Genomic DNA, 21,408 nt, shown 5'->3' with positions numbered 1-21,408 from the left:
TTCTAACAGCAATTACGTCGCTAATGGAGCCCCCACGGAGAGATGCCGGTCGACTTTTACCAAAGTCTCTCATCCAGGACTGCTTTTCGAGTTCCTGGGCTTTGCGACGACGACGTCGAAACTTCTCACAGATCCTGGTTACTTTTTTGCGCTCTCTCGTCTGGTTAGAAGTTCCCTGCATTCTCGTCGATCTTTAGATTGCTGATTTACGAATGTTCCTCCGTTCGATTTACGATTTTTAACCAAGACAGTCTTTTTAGGCCATTTATCGAATAAGATGATTCTCTCAAAGTATCATTGATATCTACTGTTGCATTGATTATAATCTCATATGCGATTACGAAATATATGTGATAATATCTTTATCATTCATTGGTGGAAAGTATGATAATTTAACTATGCGATACATGCTATATCATTACAAAATATAAATAAAGATATTTCGTAGATTCATTTTAATTATGTGTTATTATGTTATTATATTTCAATATGAAACATAATAAACAATGGTAACAGAGATAGATTATTTCCAGCATGCCTTGCATTTAATGATGTTAGAATTTTGTACGTGTATGGTATGTTGTGTATATATTTCATTTCAGACACACAACAAGACAAGGAAAGGGATAAATATGAAGCCGAATATATGCTACAAGAAAATGGCAAAGCAATGTACGAATAAGCTCGTTACAAATTCTGATGTGTATATTTATATCTAGAAAAATAAATAAAGAGGCTGGATAATGGATCGTTGCTCGCCAGCTTATTAACGTCTTAATACAGCCAGAGGAGACTCGCATAAATATTTAACAGATCATATACAGTTTCGTATATAAGACAGATATGCTTTTACGAGGATGCTTTCGGTATCGAAACTTCGTCCCTTTTATCACTCCGTAAAAGTAACCGCGTCGTTTGTTTAACGCCTCTATTCTTTCCGTAACCGCACATGATTCCGTGAAGTATCCTCTAGTATGATGGTTCGTAATCTTGCGACCACAACGTAGATGCTTAAAATACATTTTCACGTCTTTGTGAAAATTCAATTTTATTACTTCGTCTGTAGACAACGAAAATCACTCAAACTTCGATCGTAAAACTCTCGATTGACAATCGACTTTGTGTTCGCAGGGAATTCGTGCCACCGGAAACGAAGGAGGAGGATAAGTCAACCTCGCAGAAGTCATCGCTGCCACCCGTGCCTTACTACAAACTCGTGAGTTTTTCTTACGAATAATTTATGAGATAACGCATGAGAGATCCTCGGATAGATCTCGCAACCGCAATGTTCCCGCGGCAAAAGCCGGTATCTGAGGAATCGAGAATATTACGGATGCTTCAACCTCGCATACATTCTTCTTTTTGTTTATAGAATCTTCGTCGAAGATGTAGAATCGCTTTAACGAATTTTTATGTTTATCGTAAAGAATGTTAAGAACATTAAAAGAACACGTTTCTCCTAAGAAAAAAATTAATTAAAATTTTAATGAAATGGATAAAAAGCAAAAGCGAAAAATTTGGTACATCCTACTCTCTAAAAGTGAATCAGTGTATTATCACTGTAATCAGTGCTGTACTTATAACTGCTTGTAATCAGTGAGTATTTACTGTTTTTCAGTGATAATACACTGATACACGCTAGTGAAAGTAGTATATGTACTACTTTCACTAGCGTGAATCAGTGTATTATCACTAAAAAACAATAAATACTCACTGATTACAAGCAGTTATAAGTACAGCATTGATTACAGTGATAATACACTGATTCACTTTTAGAGAGTATATAAGCTTTCTTTACAGAACTGCGCTTTAAACGAAACGGGAGCACGCATTTTAGAGTGATTCATCAACGAAATTGTTAAAAGTGATATTTTCTACAAGATAAATGACAGTTTATGGCTCATCACGGGAGAGATACATTTATAAAATTTTCTACATTATATCTTAATAGACCGTGAATCCTTTTGCATTTAAAAATTTAGCTTGAATGGAATTTTTTACAACGTTGCAAATTTAAATACGTTTTTCGGTTAATTATGATCGTTCTTGATAGGAGTAGTTGGTCGTTCGTTAATCACATTGTTAGTAAGGTAAATTAATCTTGCAAGTTAAATCTTTCGGAAGCCACAAATTCGCGCTGCTGAATCATTCAAGTACGAGCAAACTTACCAAGCTGAATCCCTCACAAAAACGTGTTTATATAACTTTAGAACAATTTTCTTGCTCTAATACATTATTTCTTTTATACTTCTGCTAATATTTTAATATTTTCTATGTAAATAAAATAATCGTGCTACTTATAAATTATAAAGTATTTACATATTCGATGCTAAATGAATCATCTTTTAATTGTTTTAAACTTAGTTTCGATTTGCAACATGCGGGGAGTTGACGCTGATCGTCTTAGGCTTAATATTGGGCTGCTTAGTAGGACTGTGTGTGCCAGTTGCCACGATTCAATATGGTGAATTCAGTACCCTACTAGTAGATCGTAATACAGAGAATCATGTGACCTCACCAACCCTCATGATGCCATGGTTCGGAGGTGGGAAAATTTTGTAAGTAATACTCAATCATTCTAGATCAAGTATTATACGTATATGGCACTGCAGGAAAAAAGATATATACATTATATTAACCTAAGATAAGGTCTCGTTTCTGATCGCGGAAATAAAGTGTTATTTCGTCATTTCAGACCAGCTAATGCAAGTTACGAGGAGAAGATGGACGCTTTATACGACGATTCGATTGCTTACGGCGTCTCTTGCGCGGCATTATCGGCGATTCAATTCGTCCTTGGCATATTGATGGTCGACTTACTCAATATTGCCGCCTTGAGACAAATCTCCAAAGTGCGCAAGATGTTCTTGAAAGCCGTCCTTAGACAGGATATGGCATGGTACGACACAAACACGTCGACCAACTTCGCCAGCAGGATTACCGAGTGAGTTTTCTTCCCTTTATCGTTATGTAGATGCATCGCAGATGAAAGCTCCCGATTTCGGGAGCGAGATAATGAGATAATTCGAGTAAATTTGTCTCGATCGAAATTCGCCGCGATAAGCAATTTTAATGCTATCGATAGATGTTAATCAACTGTGGAAGTCTTTGAGATATTCAAAAGTAAAATTGATGTGTTTGTTTATTTACTTATAAAAAGAAGAGTACGAAAACTCTATATAAATTTTTCGTTAGTCCTTTATTTCGAATATCTCAAAGATACATCTACCGTCGATCTCAAGTGAGGATTTCATAGAGATTGACAACTTTGATGATCTCTCGCTTCCGCGGAATAATTTCAACGCGGACAATATTCTGTATCTTCACGCGCCGGTGCACTCTCAAAGGGTAGCGTTATACCTTCGATTTTCGAGACCGTCGATGTAAACGTCGGGGAAGCGGACAGCATAGTTCAAGAGGCGAGAATCGGTGTGTTCATCAACAGGTGGGCGTTTGCGAAACTCGAAAAGCCTGTTCCCACACTGCCTCTGCTTTTGCTCACATTACATCGTATAGTAATTGGACAAGGTACTCGTATTAAAATTATTAGTCGCGTGAGTCACGAAGATGTTAACTGATACGATTTAATTTTTATCTCAGGATAATCGATCTCGTTAATATAATTCTTTGCGTCTTTCCACGGTCTGTAAAGATAAGAAAGAATTAATAAGAGATTACGTTTTATTGCGCTGCGATATACCGTCATTTGCAAACCAACATAATCAACATGATGCAGCAATATCGCGTATATTTCATATCTTGTAAAAATTCTTCCACTGTTTCTAATGATTGGCTATCAGTAATATCACTCGAGCTGTAATAGTTGAAAGGATTTCAACGAGTCTTGCAACATATGAATAGCAAAAATATGAAATAAAAATAACGCAGATAACGGCGAACGCTGATAATTAATCTCATTCAAAAAATTCCACAAGTTCGAGTTTTAAATATATGTTATTTTAAAACCGAGTCATTGTGATGATCCGCTATGAATAATGTAAAAGAGGACATTGCATTTGAGATAAAATGAGATTACGCGAAGTATCAGAGCGCTTATAATCTCAGTTAATTATTGCGTTAATGAATATGTGCGAGCCAATGTTATCCATCTTCTTGACAGGGACTTGGACAAGATGAAGGAGGGAATAGGGGAGAAGCTTGGCATTTTCACGTATTTGACGACTTCGTTCATTTCTTCCATCATCATCTCATTCGTGTACGGTTGGAAATTAACCCTGGTCGTGCTGAGCTGCGCACCAATCATAATAATTGCCACCGCTGTAGTCGCCAAGGTGCAAAGTTCTCTATCGGCCTTGGAGCTGACGGCCTACGGTCAAGCCGGTAGCGTCGCCGAGGAAGTTCTCGGCGCCGTAAGGACCGTCATAGCATTCAATGGCGAGGAGAAAGAGGTACAGAGGTACAAGGAGAAACTGATGCCCGCGGAGAAAACTGGCATTAAGAGAGGCATGTGGTCCGGAATCGGCGGCGGAGTTATGTGGCTCATCATATATCTCAGCTATGCGTTGGCATTCTGGTAAGATGCCCTTTATTTTGACAGAAAAACGCCGCGATATTTATTATTCCCAGATATTTATGTATTTTCTCGCATTTTATAAAGATTTAATTTAAGTATCCTACGTATCATAATTGAAAAAATTTATTTTTCTAGTGTAGTTTTAAACTATTTTCACGCAATATAAACTAGGAGTTAGAAATGCAAATTTATTACTCTGTTATTATACACCGCAATTTTATTTTTTTTTAATTAAATTTAAATAAAATCGATAAATATCGTCCGTGTAATAATCAAATAATTAGCGATAAAATACAAAACGAATGTTTTCACGTAATAAAAGCTGTAGTAAAAACGCGTGAAAATTAATTATTCTAATATTATTACATATTTCTAACGTAAACAATTACTTTGCTTATATTTTATCTTATTTACAATACGAGCAAAGTAACTTTTACCCTTCTTTCAAGTATAAAAACCATGAGATGGATAATTGGGCACTTACGTTTGAGAGTACCACTCGGTTTCTGTTTACACAGTATTCGACAAAAAGATGTTAGCTTTAGAGAACGTGTCGCGTTCCGGCAAAAAATAGTGTCTCTCTGCTACAGGTACGGTGTGCAATTAATCTTGGAAGATCGCCCGAAGGAGGTGAAGGAGTACACGCCGGCGGTATTGGTAATCGTGTTCTTCGGCGTACTTTCCGGGGCGCAAAATATGGGCCTGACCTCGCCGCATCTCGAGGCGTTCGCGGTGGCGAGGGGATCCGCGGCCGCGATCTTCCAAGTACTCGATCGCGTGCCGACGATCGACAGTCTGAGCAAGGAGGGCCGACGACTCGAGTCCGTCAACGGCGAGATTGAATTCAAGGACGTCGAGTTTCGTTATCCGGCGCGGAAGGACGTTCAGGTGTTGCGGGGATTGAATCTGAAGGTCAATCGCGGCGAAACGGTGGCACTTGTCGGCGGATCCGGATGCGGTAAATCCACTTGTCTACAACTCATTCAACGTCTCTACGATCCGCTAGGTGGACAGGTCAGTGAATTTATTAGATAAAATCGTTTTTTGTCGAGATAAAAAGATTATTTGGAATTATTCATTTCAATAATATGACAAGGCGCGAAACGTCAAACAAAACCTATTAATTTAAAGACTTCAGAATTTTCAATATTGTATTGTATTTTTTGCTTCTTTATAAAAGGCTTGTTCTAAACTCGTTTATGAACGTTTTAAGAATATAGTGATACAGTTCGCATGATATATTATTATTGTTAGAGAACAAAGTTAATAATCGCGCGTCTCATAAATGTCCTGGGAATATTTTTATCCTTCGAAAAATTGCAGTGACGTCTGAATAAATGGCGAGACACAATGTATTTACTTGCCGTTATCGAGAAAATAATTGTTTAAAGCAATCGCGTCCCTGTATTATATTTTCCATTATCGAGAATCGAAGGTTTTCGTTGAGCATCATCTTATCGATATCAGTTCACTTATCCTGTTTATATTTTTACAACGGGACATAAAATTTTCACGATGAAAAACCGCCGTATTCACGCTAGAAAAGATCGGATATCGCTAAATTATTGCCGCTCGAACGAAGTCGAGCACGTTGTGTAGTGAACGGGTGTCGTAGCAATTTTATTGTTAACGCGAGCGCAATTTTTATGACGGCAAAGTAGTTGCGGATACAATAAACATTCGAATGCGAACACATATATTCATGTAATAAACCTTTTTTTATACGTTTTGACTCTTTACCGCGCTCTACTCGATTAGCATTCGATATGAATTATTACTTTTAGTTATGTTTAACAGTAAAATGCCGACGATAAAATATAATATAATAGAAACTATCCTGTTACATTTTCGCAATATATATTTTTTAGCTGGCTCTATTTTTAAATAATTTTTTTATTTCTTCTTTCTTTATTGGTTTCATGATATGTCTATAATTAATTTTATTTTATCTTGTTATATTATTATGTAAATGCTGATCTGATACAAAATAATAATGATACAAAATAATACAATATATAAAATAATAATAATAATGAAGTAAAGAAAAAAGTGTATATATAAAGACATATTAATTCGGAAAAATTCTTCTCTTATTATAATAATTAAAAACGCGACTCCTCCTGTCGTCATTCGACTATCGATTTTCGTTTCAGCGGACGCGAGTGTGTGTTGTACATGTGCGAGAGACAATTTCCAAGAGTTTTCCGTATTTTTCTCCACAGGTGCTTCTGGACGGAGCTGACGTGTCAACGTTGAATGTTCAATGGTTGCGCTCGCACATCGGCGTGGTTGGTCAGGAGCCAGTGCTCTTTGACACGACGATACGGGAAAATATCCGTTACGGAAATGACAGCATTACCGAAGAGGAGATGATCAAAGCTGCGAAGGAAGCGAACGCTCACGACTTCATCAGCAAACTGCCGGAGGTGAGCGCCGCCGAGCTTTTCTCGTATTCCAACCAAGCGCCCTTTGCCTGTCCGGAATTATAGTTTCCTTTTAGTCGCGCGAGTTCGATTGATTCACCCAGTTTCAACGGGAAGTTACAGAATCGGCAGACACGTCGGGGCGTCATTCGATTGAAAACCTGACGAAGATATTGTTCGCTCTAGTTTGATTCTTTCACTAAATCATCTTTCAACGCGTTTATTTCGATTATGTTACATTTGTCACTCAATTTCTTGCACTTAAGTAACAGTACAATTTCCAAAGTCATGCGTAATACTTAAATCCCTTATTTGGAATTTTGATAATTTGCAGAAGGAATAATTGTCACTGTGCGAGATTACGCGATATCATTATTCGATGAAACTTTTCGAGCACGCGTAAGTTTCGAGATTTGCCGGGCGTAATTAAATGTAACGAGATAAAACGATAAATAACGACCGACGAAATGATTTTCCAGTTACGAGAATAATTTCCGGACCGGATACCGTGCGCGCGTTGCAATGTGTTAACAATAGTCTCAGGTGTGCCTGGCAGTTCGCGTGGTACGCGCGCAAACAGGCGATAAAACACGCGTGTTGAACCGTGCACGGGGCAAATAACATTATCCGAGATTACGCCTATGTCAACGATTAGGCGTTTATTAGCGGATTATCAGTGGGTGAATTCGATACTCGCGACGATTCCATTGGATCGCTGCCGCGTTTGCATTTAGAGCTTACATCCACACACGCATTACGATTTAACCATGTACCTTCCGCATACGGTTGTAAAAAATGAGGCCTGCGGGATGAGTAAATTTATCATTGTGATAATTGATCGGCGGCCACGTGTTATGCCGTGATAATATCTACGATAAAACTCGGATTATTTTCATTGAATTGCATCGGATATAAATCGATTTAATCGTTCTCGAAAAGCAAAATTCTTCTGATTAATGAGAAAAACTTCCTGGTCTCTTCTAAATAATCTTTTTTCCTCTTTGTTAAAAAAAATACAGCTATATATGTAGATTCGAAACGCGGATAATGTCGTTATCAATGAACGCATGTTGCAGCTTGCGAATTTATTAAACCGCGCGTTCCATATGCACCGCAGGTGTGACACGCTGTTTTGCCTTTGATTAAATAACGGTTATTTCAAACCGCAAATCGCTCGAAAACTGCCCTCGAGCAATTGACAGCCCGATGGTCGGTATTGCCTCACATTTAAACGAATAATATAATTCTCTCCCGTGAGCTTAAATAAAAGTGATATACTAAAAAAATTATCGGAGAAAAATTGGAAATAGAGAAAAGAACGTTTTTCATCGAAGAATTGTAAAGAATTATATTATATTATATATTGCTGCCATCATGCGAACAAATTTTGTTGCATGCATAATTATTTGGAATAATTTTTAATTAAAATTATTAAGAGTGGAAAAATCTATTATTGTATGCAATAGTGAAGAATTTAAAGAATTAATTTTCTTAGAAAAATTTATCTTCCTCTGAGACACGCTCTTTTCTAAGATATATCTGAATATTAACTCGATCTTTCGCATGAGAGGCTCGAAATAATAATATCATCGATTTGGATTTAGGGATACAATAGTCCAGTGGGCGAGAGAGGCTCTCAATTATCGGGCGGACAAAAGCAAAGAATCGCCATCGCGCGTGCGTTAGTGAGAAATCCGGCAATCCTCATCCTGGATGAGGCAACATCCGCTTTGGACGTTCACAGCGAGGCAACCGTGCAAAAAGCTCTCGACGCTGCTGCGAAGGGAAGAACGACGATTATAGTCAGCCACAGACTTTCTACAATCACGAATGTCGATAGGATCGTGGTTATTAAAGACGGCGTAGTCGTTGAGCAAGGTACCCATGAAGAATTAATCGCGCTCAAGGAACATTACTACGGATTGCATTCCACTCATGTGAATGCTCAAGCTAAAGGTATTACATAATATTGTACGCGCGTCTCGATATTATAAACATTTTCGTACAGTATTAATTATCTCATTATTTGACATTAGATAAAGCCACGAAAGCTGCCGCCAAGGCCGCAGTAACAAGCCCGAAGTTGAAGACGAAGCCGCCGCTGAGTAGGCAGTTTTCAACCATGTCCTTGCATTCTCATCGATTATCCATCGCGAGATCTGAATCCTCTGAAGAGGAACTTGAGGAACACGAGAAACCTTATGACACCCCCTTAACGAGGATATTCGCGCTTAACAAACCGGAATGGCTATATAATCTAATTGGTAATTTTCAGCTGACGAGAATAATTAGTAGTAGCAGTAACTAATAGCTTTCGTTAGTAACTAAGAGTCAGCTCTTTGAAAGAAACTATAAAAAGCAAGCATATCCAGTAATAAAAATATTTACCATGATAGAAGAGAAAGAAAAGAAGAAATAATCTTAATTTCTTTTTCTTCTTAAAGTCTCTTCTCTCCGATAAAGCAATTCGAACAATTATTTTATTCGCAATCGTATCCTTTATAAAATACTCATACGATTCTTTTCGCAGGATGTTTCGCGGCGGCGACGGTAGGCGCATCCTTCCCGGCCTTTGCTGTGCTATTCGGTGAGGTGTACTACGTGTTAAGTCTCCAAGATCCCGACGAAATCTACAGGAGAACCGTCAACTTCTCGATATTATTCATCATTGTCGGCATATTTACGGGTATCGGCACCTTCCTGCAGATGTACATGTTTGGCTTCGCCGGCGTGCGTATGACAACGCGAATAAGAAGAATGGCGTTCAACGCGATGCTGAAGCAAGATATGGGCTGGTACGACGAGGATGCGAACAGCGTGGGCGCACTTTGCGCGAGATTGTCGTCAGACGCCAGCGCCGTTCAAGGCGCGACCGGGACTCGCATTGGTGCCATACTACAGGCCTTCTCGACCCTCGTGATCGGAATCGGATTATCCATGTACTACACTTGGAAGATGACATTGGTCTCGGTGGTATCGATTCCCCTGGTTCTTGGCGCGGTGTTCTTCGAAGCGAGGGTGATGGGCGGTCAGGGTATGCAAGAGAAGAAGAAGATGGAATCGGCCACGCGAATCGCCGTGGAAGCGATAAGCAATATCCGCACGGTTGCCAGTCTCAACAAGGAGGAGCGCTTCTTCGACAGATACTGCGTTGAATTGGATCATGTTGCCAAAGCGACTAGGACCGGAAGTAGATTGAGAGGCGTTGTGTTCTCGTGCGGACAGACCGCACCCTTCTTCGGATACGCCATTAGCCTTTATTACGGCGGATACCTAGTGGCCAGGGAGGGGTTGAGTTATGAGAATGTCATCAAGGTGTCGGAAGCGTTGATTTTCGGCTCGTGGATGCTTGGCCAGGCGCTTGCCTGGGCGCCTAATTTCAACACGGCCAAAATATCAGCCGGCAGGATCTTTCGGCTGCTCGACAGAGTGCCGGAAATCAGTTCGCCACCGGGATCGGAGGGGAAGGATTTGGATTGGGTGAGTTCACCTCGTTTACATTCGATGTGTGTAAACTCGTAAACCACGAATACATAGCATGTATTTTGCAAATTAGGCACTTTCACTTTCGTGCATATGTATATTTAGTGCTGACCATCTATCAAATAATATTTGCGAGATTTAAATACAAATTCAAATTGCGGTTGACTCGTTGAACCGCCAAAATGTTTGCATCAAATAATGTTTAATATCGAATAATAATAATGAAGTTACATGAAATATAAAACATCTAATTAATTTTCGTCGAAAAGGAACAGAAAAATCGTTAAGAACGCAAAGTCACGATAGAACAGAAATTTAGTTTTAACTTTTAATTAGAATTTCTTATAATATTCATTGAAATTTGCGCGACATTGAATATGATATTTATTTTTACAATATTTATTTCTTTATAATTCGCTACAGAATCATAAAATCATTAGTCTTTTAGATTTATTTTACCAGCGCACAAGCCGATCAATTTGTGAGTAAGATAATTCTTTTGATAATTCTTTCTGATAATTATTAACGAGATTTTTAAAGGAGCTTAAAAATTTATAATGTATTCGACAAACAAGCTACATAGGACGTAAACAGTTTTAATAATCCGTGAAGTATGCATAAATTTATCAAATGATTAATGATTAACGCCTTGCTTCAAATCGCGGTTTTCTATTTAGTTTGCAGTGCAACATATTTACGCGGGGAGCCAAAATGCTTGTGCAAATGATGTAGTATCTATTATAGAAATTTATGGCTGTTTAATAGAACAGTTTCAAAGCATGTCTCAAGCAACGTCTCGTTAATTAATATTCCAAATGTGGAACTCTAATTGATTCCGTCAAACCATCATTTCTGAACATATATTTGAATAAAGTAAATTAAATGAAACCTCTCAAGTACCTATATACTCAAATATCTGAGTACTCTCAAATATCTACACATAATGCGATTATATAAATTTTTTCCAATTATTTGAGAAAAGAATTAAACACTCATTGTTTATATCCTTCATATACGTATAAGAGGAACGTTACAGAGACACAAGCAGCCTGTAAATTACGAAAGTAAACGCGTGAAATCTTCTCTCGGCTAACTAACGGATCGCTTTGTGTTTTTGCTTTACAGAAGGCGGACGGTCTCATCCAATTCTCGAAAGTCGACTTTCACTATCCGACGCGTCCGGAGATGTCGGTGCTCAAAGGGCTGAATTTAATTGTAAAGTCGGGTCAGATGGTGGCTCTCGTGGGTCAGAGTGGTTGCGGAAAGTCCACTTGCATTCAGTTGTTGCAGCGGCTCTACGATCCGCTCGCCGGCACCGTGACGATGGACCGGCGTGACATCGCGTCGGTCTCGCTGACCACGCTCAGGTCACAACTAGGCGTCGTGGGACAGGAACCGGTGCTCTTCGATAGAACAATAGCCGAGAATATTGCCTATGGTGACAATAGTCGACAGGTGACGATGGATGAGATCATCGAGGCCGCCAAGATGTCCAACATTCACAGCTTCGTGGCTTCGTTGCCGTTGGTTAGTCAACGTTATTTTTAGAATTTAATATTTTTTTAAATATCCGTTTTTAAGTAAAGGAATTAAGAAATAAAAATTAATTAAAGAATACAAACTTTTGGCTTTTTATGTCACTTAATGTATTAATTAAATTTAATATTTATATATTATTTTTTTATACATAATATATGTAACAAAATACTATACAAATATTAAATTTAATATATTAAAATCACGTGAAATTAAAAGATTTTGCCTTAAATATGAATATAGAACTATAATCAATTAAAATCTTATAAAAATCGCGATTAATTGAAAAATATTTCGAAAAGAAATTATAGATAGTATATTGATATATATTGTAATTATTTTTTATATATGACTATACTCTTCTATATGACTTAACCCTTCTTTTTATTTATATTTTTTAGGGATACGATACAAGATTAGGAACGAAGGGTACTCAACTTAGTGGCGGGCAGAAACAAAGAATAGCAATCGCACGTGCTTTACTGAGGAATCCTCGAGTTTTGCTATTGGACGAAGCAACTTCAGCCCTCGATACTCAAAGTGAGCAGGTAAGAACGGCCACAATATTCCTCCGAAGAAAATAACTCGTGAATAATTTTGCGGATGATTTTTCCTCTTTTTCTTCCCTCGATATCAAGTATTAAATATTTGCCTCGAGTCTTAGCAATATATAATAAAAAAGAGAAGCCACAGATGCTCATTTTTCAAATAAATGTATTTGTAAATTGTTACGGAAATAATATTAGCAGAAAATTATTTATATTGATTGCATAAAGCGCTTTATGTGATGAAGAAGAATCTCTGTCCGAAATGAAACGTGTCTGGCTTCCGCCTCTTATAACGCTTCCTATCAATATTAATGAAATATACTGTATATCATAATCCTCGGGATTATATTTCGGGCCTCTAATGAAGACAGAGATCAACGCGAGACAGATTGGAAATACGATTGGAAATTTTCCGAAGGACGAAGAGATCGTTATCGTTCTCGCGAGGGTATCGATCGGTGGCGGGCAATCTAGTTAACGATCGTCGAAAGCGAAGGCGATTTTCAGGAGCACCATTCGCAGATTTTTCCCAGTAGAATTCTACCGGCGGAATCGCGTACACTTCATAATGTCGTTGCTGTAGTCGTTAAGAAAGTCTGTTGCGTTCTCGCCGAGCGAGTTTACGTCTGCTTTAATTGGCGAAAGCAAGGGAAGATATGCTTGCACGCGCGAACGAAGTTGTTCTCCTTTTACTGCGGTTGTTCCTGAATTCTGTCGAGCAACGAGTCAGCAACGAGTTCTTAGGTCTGTTTGTTTTAGCTGCACTTTTCTCTACTTTATACGAAGCGAATGTATATTCGCGCTTTGGACGGGAAAGAAAAGTAGGATCACGATGTGGAAGATACAAATAAAAGAGACTTTTTTAATGCAAAGAGCAAAGTCTGAATTTTTTCCCAAGTTGCTTCTCAATACAGCTATAAATATTAGTCCTAGCATTCAAAGAAAAGTATTAAAATTTGCAATAATATGTATAAGAATGTGGAAATAAATTGTTTAATTAATATTCCTGTTGCGCGTAATCGATATAAATTGCTTCGCATTTTTTACGAAGTGCAAACTATTGAAATAAACGCGTAAATATCTCGAAACTATGTTGCAAACGGAACTATTTCCGATAAGCAATAATGGGCGTGATAGTCGACGGTGTTGGATAATAAATATCTGAGTATTTACGATATCGCTTGACTATCGACTATGCGGATCTCTCACATTAGTGATCTAAACTTGCACACGGCGCGACGCCATGAATATTAATGATAATCGATAGATTCTGATAAAAAGTATCGGAGAAAAAATAATGCTCGGGATATGTATACTGACGATTGAAAGTCGATAATTCCTGCGTGAAAATTGCATAATCGCGCGATCGCATCTTCTTACTTTCGGTTTGCGATTTCGTAAAAGAAGATCGCGACAATAGATCTTGGTAACACGCCGGATAAGTATTTTTCTTTTCTTTTTTTTCCCTCCCTTCAATCTGTCGAAATTACTGGCTGCAACGCCATTGACGGTATTATCGGTGCTAACAATAGGAAATTTCCGGTTTTACGAGCGAACGATTGTTGCGTTTCCTCCGGTCGGGAAACGGCTCGAAATGAATTTCACGGCAACATTGTTTCGCGCTGGAACATAATACACGTGCGCCATCCCTCTTTTCATGCGTTACCGATCCGTGAAACGATTGCGGAAAAGTGCTTATGTTTGATCAGCTTCTCTGATTTCAGCTGCTCCGATTTCGCATTAACACGATCGCTTTGCGTTAATTGCCTCACGTTTACGAAATTAATTTTGGAAAATGTACTGAGAGAAATAATGCATATTAGCCGGAAATACAAGAGACACAACGTGCGCAGCGTGGTATTATTAATGTTAATTGTTTTTGACTCTTTCACTACCGCGCGGCACTCATATGACGTTCCGCTTCGTGTAACGAATCGGCGTCATACATACGCAATGTATGATAAGTGCGTTTAAGTTAAAACTTGAATCATGTTGTTTTGAAAATAAACGACATAAGCAGTTGATAATTTCTCGGCATTAAATTAGACGCGAAAGAATCGCATAAAAAGATTTTAATTCATTTTAAAACTCATACAGTATCCCTTGAAAAATTCAAATTGACGTAAAAGTTTGCAATAGAATGGAAAATTCTAAAGTAGCAGTTACTCAGACAATTTTCCGCGAGCGAAAGCTACACTTTGCAATATTCCTCGCGCACATAATACCGTAAGGCTTATAAAAACCTCGCCGATGATTAAGATGTATAAGACGAAGGCTGGTAATAACCGACTTAACGACCGTCGTTTACGTTTTCATTTCCGCCGTTGTCGTCGCGCGCTTACGACGTGTCCCCAAAGAAACACGCTATCGCATTTATCTGACATTTTCTGCGCGCAGGTCGTGCAGGCGGCCCTGGACAAAGCCATGCAGGGCAGAACGTGCATCACCATTGCCCACCGTCTGGCCACCGTAAGAAACGCCGACGTGATCTGCGTACTGGACCGGGGCACCGTGGCCGAGATGGGCACCCACGACGATCTGATGTTGGCCGGTGGTCTCTACGCTCACTTGCTCCAGGAAACCTCCGTACAGTAGAGAGACAGCTCAAATTATCGCTTTTCTCTTCCATCGCGCGCGATTCGCCCGTCGATGATGCATCGTGTTCCATTCGGAGACAAGAGATGATTCAGTCGAGAGCGCAGAAAACAGAAGAAAGCGTGAGACTGCAGAGCGGAATTCAAATGATCGCCGGAAGAACCGTCAAGAAACACCGAGAACTAACGATAGCTGGATTCGAAAGGGCGAACTCGCCAGAAAAAAGGCAAATTTATTCTCGCGAAGTGATAACGCGATTCGCCGATTCGCTCTGCGAAATCGTACGAATCAAGTATCGATTTATTTTTGACGAGGATTTTATTTTAAACCAAGTTTCAGAATTTCATTTATTCCTTTCTTCGCATCGGATCTATCCTAAATCAATTTCAATTATGCGGGGTTTGAATGATACTGACAAATTATCATAGTTTTCTCTTTCAATCTCTATTGACTCATTTATTTACATACAAACGAGAGCATAAAATTACGGTAATAATGTCGAAATTTCTCCACGAACGTGATATATAATTTATATATTTTTATGAAATTTTTGATCAATTTTTAACTTTTTATCAAAATTTATAAAATATTTTATATGATTTATATCCTAGACAATTCTCGCCGTAATGTCTATTTCATCTATATCTCTGTATTTCTATCATTTTTATTCATTATTTATCGTCTCGTCTCCCTCTAATTTTGTACAAAACGTTTGTGGCTGAGTAGACTAAAGTGCTCCTTTATCGAGGTCTTGCTTCTCCTGGCGGTCACGTTACTTCGTTAGGCATCGTACTTTGCGCATCTACGTAACGATACTTTTAGACGGTGAAACGAGACATTATCCGTAATGGCAGGCGACGTAATCAACTTTACTATTTCTGCGTCCCGTCGTCATTTGTATGCGTCGACTTTTCTCCATAACGCTTTCTCAGGTGATAATATTTCTCGCGCGCGCACATGTACATATACATACATACGCACACTACACGAGGTTTTTCATGACATCATATTTCACGATGAGCGGAAAATTTGACTATCTTCCTCTCGGATAAAAAAATTCAGTCAAATGAACAAAAAGAGTCTTTTCGATATTATTATTTATTAAAGAATTTAATAATTTACTAGCACTATTGCCTAAACTGCATTATTGAGCGAAAGTCGGTGCAACGCAATTTCAATAGATACAATTAGTGTAATTAATGTTATTGATCTACGTCATCCCACAGATTAGATAGATGGCGAACATCGAATCGATTGGTTTGCGGGGCGTAATTCATGTATGTACAAGACGTACAAATGTAGTGACAGGTGTTGAAAGCAATAGAATAACATGGCGTTGAAAGTATTTCTCCGTCATCGTAATTTTGACAATTCCGTGGTGATGCTCATGCCCTAAATGTATGAAAAATAGATAGATATTATTTCTCCCGGAATAATACTCGCGCGCAATCTCACGCGTTTCTTCATTGCTTCTCTTTTATCTGAAAAATTCAAATGTTCATCTCTATCCACTCGCGAAGATAAAGAAAGAGAGAAATTCCTCTCTCATTCGGATATACCTACCCGTATAATATCTAACATGAATACATTCGTGAGAGAAAATTTTCAATACAAGGATGTAATAAATCTTTGTCCGCTCCTTTTACCTTAATAATTAAATGTTAATTTAATCCCGCCGTCACGGGACGAAAAATATAAGAACAAAGATGATAATAACGACGGGTAGCAACGATAACAGTGATAAAAAATACATACTTGGCACATTTGTTTACGTCCGAAAAGAAAATACTCTCCTTCGCCGGGGAAAGGCAAATATACGTATTCGCGAGCATGTGCTGAATTCGATCGAAGAAAATTATGTAAAGTAATGCTCATGTTTGAATAAACCGAAATTTATTACCGCAATAACGGTTATGTGTACAGTGGGGAATAAATAAAATGGAATAGGAAATCGTATATTTACGAGAAAAGACGATTCGGCGTCTAATAAGAATCTGGCTTCCTTTGTACGATTTCGAAACGACTTCCCCTTGTGCGAAACGAAAATCGATAATCGCGAAACAATCAGCGATTCTTAGTGGAGCGGCAATTGACTTCTCGAATGCTCTCGCGTTCTTTCATAAATTACACGTCGCGACTGAGTCATCTCGCGATTATATTCTACCAATATACATACTTAGTGCCTTTTCTCCTTTAGACTTTAAAGATAATGAGATTCCAGCACGCGGAGACTTATCGGATTTAGCGAGGATATATATATTTGACAACAAAGAGAGTGAAAAGGACGATTTTTCAGAATTTGTACTCTTGGCTTAAGGGATCTACGCTGTGTCTAAGACGTCGTCATAATTCATTTACCGAGAAATAATACTATGACCAATAACTGTTAATTGTAAGAATCGAGTAAAGTGATTAATATCTTTCGAAAGAATTTCCGTAGCTAAACTTGTATCAATTTAAAACGAATTTAACTATCTTTTTACAATATTTACAGAAAACCGATTATTTTACATATTTTTATATTAGTAATATAAATATAAAATATAAATTATATTAAATAATATATTAATTATAAATAACATACATGATAAAATATATACAGGGTGACCCATTTTAACTTAGGCAGCCAAATAACTCGAAAAATAAGCAAGATAGAGAAAAATGTTTTAGACAAAAGTTGTATGGTTTCGAGGGGGCCATAAGATGGTATCATTGGTTTGACCTTGAAGAGTCATTTGAAGGTCACGTGAAGGTCACTTCAATTTTTTTAAATGGAATACCCTATATATTTTTGTACATTCTTGTAGCTTATTTCGAGAGCTTTCCAAAACACTATAATTAAGTACCTTTCCGTTAAGTACTTTTTGAGTTATGATGCTTGAAATAATTTCTTAATTTTACATAAACCGTAAAATATCTTGTAAAATATTCATTTTTCGATTATCTTACCTTAATACTTTTATGTACAAAATAATGAGAGGAATCAATTGGTGTAAAGAAAACACATAGTTGTTTTTAAGAAAAAATATGGAATTGTTAATTGCAAATTACATATTTTTTCTTCGAAACAACTATGTGTTTTCTTTACACCAATTGATTCCTCTCATTATTTTGTACATAAAACTATTAAGGTAAGGTAATCGAAAAATGAATATTTTACAAGATATTTTACGGTTTATGTAAAATTAAGAAATTATTTCAAGCCTCATAACTCAAAAAGTACTTAACGAAAATGTACTTAATTATAGTGTTTTGGAAAGCTCTCGAGATGAGCTACAAGAATGTACAAAAATATATAGGATGTTCCATTTAAAAAAATTGAAGTGACCTTCACGTGACCTTCAAATGACTCTTCAAGGTCAAACCAATGATACCATCTTATGGCCCCCTCGAAACCATACAACTTTTGTCTAAAACATTTTTCTCTATCTTGCTTATTTTTCGAATTATTTGGCTGCCTAAGTTAAAATGGGTCACCCTGTATATATTATTAATTATACTTAAAATAATTAATAATATGGTTTTGGTTCATCAATAAATGATGAAATTCAGAAAAGACGATATCTCGCGATACTTTTGAAATTCCTGATCGATACTTATGATTAACATTGCGGCTGTTGCTCAAGAACAAAACTTAAGGAAAGAGATCTTGTACTAATTAAAACAGAGTAAAAATAAATTTTCGCTTGGATCTATGAAAACATTCAATAATTAGCGTAATTCACACAAGCGATCTGTATGTACTTACAATGATACTAGGAATGGAGGAAATATTACAGTTTTTGTAAACAGAAAAACATGATTGTAATACAATAATAAAAAATAATATAACAAAGGGGAAAATGCAATCTGTAATTATGTTAATTTCTTCTTTTTATTTACTAATATTTTTTTTTTCTTTAATATTTTATTGTGCATTATCGTGAATATTAATTAATCAGATGGAAATTATGTTTGTAAAAAATATTGTGGACATGCTCATCCTTTATAATTCCGCGATGAACATGGAATTAACATTATTTCAGAAAAAATTTGATGAAAAATATCTAATTAAAAATATTAAAAATTTTAAAAAGTTAAAGAGCTTCCTTTTGTAATAAATAATAATTCTTTATGATAAGGTAAATTACCGGATAAATTGATCTTAATAGCGTTCTTTGAAAGGCAGTCATAATTTTTTATCGCAGTATACTTACTTGGCGCAAAAATTATATTACAAGAAAGAAATATCCCCATCTTGTCTACCGTTTCCGTCTCGTCGTAAGAATACTTATATATAGTATTATACTTATTTTTATCACATGCTTATTTATGTTACGGCTATTTATATCAGTATAAAAAAGGGCAGGAATATAAATGGGGTAAGTTAATGAGGGTTTTCCGCCATTATATTATGCTTCGAACATCAGTACCATTCCGAGGCAAAATTCATCGAAAATTCAATTGTATTATCACTTCCCTTGTGGTTCAAAACACAATTTTTAATTTCCTTGACACTTTCTACGAAATTTGCTTGTCATAAGAAAAATCTATAAATTCTTATGCACAAATGAAAAGAAAGACGACTATATCTATCTTACACCGCTGTCAAAGTATCATTGTGAAAGAAGGAAGGAAGCTACAGAAGGTTTAAAAATTTAGAAGGAATAGGCAAAGGTATTCGACAAAGGGACAAGAAGTGAATATCAAGTTTGATGGACGATGATGACTCGGGAGGGCAGATGTAGAAAGGAAGAGGGAGTTCTTCAAAGCTAGAGTGAATTTGCAAAGTTATGAGACTCTGCGGTGACTGCAATGGATGATAGAGTTTTTAAGCAAACTTCAGCTGATATTACAAATGCTGCGAGAAAATAAATCGTAACAATGACGTTCGTGATATTTCGTACAACCGGCCCATTTAATTTTACGTTGATTCAAAGTTAAATTGATATACAAAGTAAATTATAAAATCCATTTACAAAGTATATCAAATGGTTTATTTTATTTTGACTGTGCATTATAACATAAGTTAGTAATACAATTTAGTAATTAATAACAATATAATTATTAAATTAACGATTGACAATTCTGGCCATCTCGCTTTTATGGCGAAAATTTTATATCGCAAAGAGACAAATAATTTTGCGTTATAAATAAAATCAAGCTAACAATTGCTATTATTTTCAAAAATTTAATATGACAATTTTAAAGTAATAACCTGTCGGATTTAAAAACAGATATTTCAATGCAAAATGATACCATGTCTTTTGCTCTGTTTAGTTGTAATAATAAATAAATTTGCATTTATAAAATCTTACATTTTGTTTCATAAGCACAAAACAGTCGGAATAAAATTTCACATCTTAAACCGTTGTGATCTTTTTTCATGAAAATTTTAAAAAGTTAAGAAAACAAAATATAATAATATACAGAACAAATATATAATAAATATAATATTATATATACATAAATTTTTATATGTAATTATATGAAGTAGTATATTAAAAGTAATACTAATTAAATTATAATTCTACTTTAGAAATTATAATTATCTTTTTCGTTGATAATTCGTATTCAGAAGACCTATATTAATTTAACCAGTTTGCAGCAATGCTGATACTATGCAATATTGAGCTAATACTTAGCAACACGACATAGACGAAATTTTGGGACAGAATTTAGCACGGGTCGCGTTGTGGTTGGGTGTCAATTAGCATTCAGCGAGGAACGTCGTCCTTTGTCGTATGTACCAGGCGAACTGGTCCGAGCGTTTCACGGGAAACAGAGGATCGTGCCAACTAGGTGGATGGCGTAGAAATGACGGTCGAGGAATAGTCGGTGTGGGTGTAAATGCGTTTGTATAAACGCACGCGAAAGATGAGATCGTGTAAACAAATACACCTATCTCTAGTAAAACGCGAAAAGAGGATCAAGCGAGCCAAACTGTTTTCATTATTTATTGTTAAAATCACATAAATGTGTGTGATAATTTTATCTTTATTAAAAATTATTTGACGGGACGAGAGAGAGTGCTCTTCCTCGCTTTTTAGCAGAAGAGAATTGAGTGAAAAATACTTTCCCCCAGTAAGAAAACCGGTGAATAAAAAAACATGTCCAAATGAAACTAATAAAGAATACAATACGATATTTATAAAATTTTTTTCACATGAAAAGTATTTTTCATGAGAGTTCGAGCAAGATCGTTTTTCATGAAATGCATACTTCGATGTGTGCGAAAAGGAGAGAAAAATAAATTTGATAAAAATACCAACGTTATTTAATGTTTTATGTAAGAGAGATAAATGGTAAA

General features: G+C 36.6%; 2 protein-coding genes across 11 annotated transcripts in view; one reads left to right on the top strand and one right to left on the bottom strand.

Annotated features, from left to right (window-relative positions):
* The window catches only part of Mdr49 (Multi drug resistance 49), a 53,005-nt gene extending 37,554 nt beyond the window's left edge, over positions 1-15,451 (top strand). For 6 of the 7 annotated variants that reach the window (XM_083087033.1, XM_083087032.1, XM_083087028.1 and 3 more), the window contains 13 exons: positions 603-672; positions 1,132-1,216; positions 2,365-2,558; positions 2,696-2,944; positions 4,121-4,534; positions 5,125-5,548; positions 6,757-6,960; positions 8,562-8,913; positions 8,994-9,221; positions 9,488-10,437; positions 11,566-11,967; positions 12,378-12,524; positions 14,922-15,451. In XM_083087033.1, coding sequence (XP_082943159.1) covers positions 603-672; positions 1,132-1,216; positions 2,365-2,558; positions 2,696-2,944; positions 4,121-4,534; positions 5,125-5,548; positions 6,757-6,960; positions 8,562-8,913; positions 8,994-9,221; positions 9,488-10,437; positions 11,566-11,967; positions 12,378-12,524; positions 14,922-15,119 — 3,917 coding nt within the window. In that variant the 3' untranslated portion in view covers positions 15,120-15,451. The remainder of the gene's footprint in view (positions 1-602; positions 673-1,131; positions 1,217-2,364; positions 2,559-2,695; positions 2,945-4,120; positions 4,535-5,124; positions 5,549-6,756; positions 6,961-8,561; positions 8,914-8,993; positions 9,222-9,487; positions 10,438-11,565; positions 11,968-12,377; positions 12,525-14,921) is intronic. The other variant, XM_083087035.1, reaches the window with a different exon arrangement.
* Positions 1-21,408, bottom strand: part of Vermilion (Tryptophan 2,3-dioxygenase vermilion) — a 225,289-nt gene that overhangs the window by 95,570 nt on the left and 108,311 nt on the right. The gene's annotated exons all lie outside the window — the stretch shown is intronic.

The sequence above is a fragment of the Camponotus vicinus genome, unplaced genomic scaffold (assembly GCF_025532165.1).
Source record: "Camponotus vicinus isolate PSW18456_S1 unplaced genomic scaffold, iyCamVici1.0 SCAF_13, whole genome shotgun sequence".
NCBI classification, from domain to species: Eukaryota; Metazoa; Arthropoda; class Insecta; order Hymenoptera; family Formicidae; genus Camponotus; species Camponotus vicinus.
This window is presented reverse-complemented; position numbering and strand designations above follow the sequence as displayed.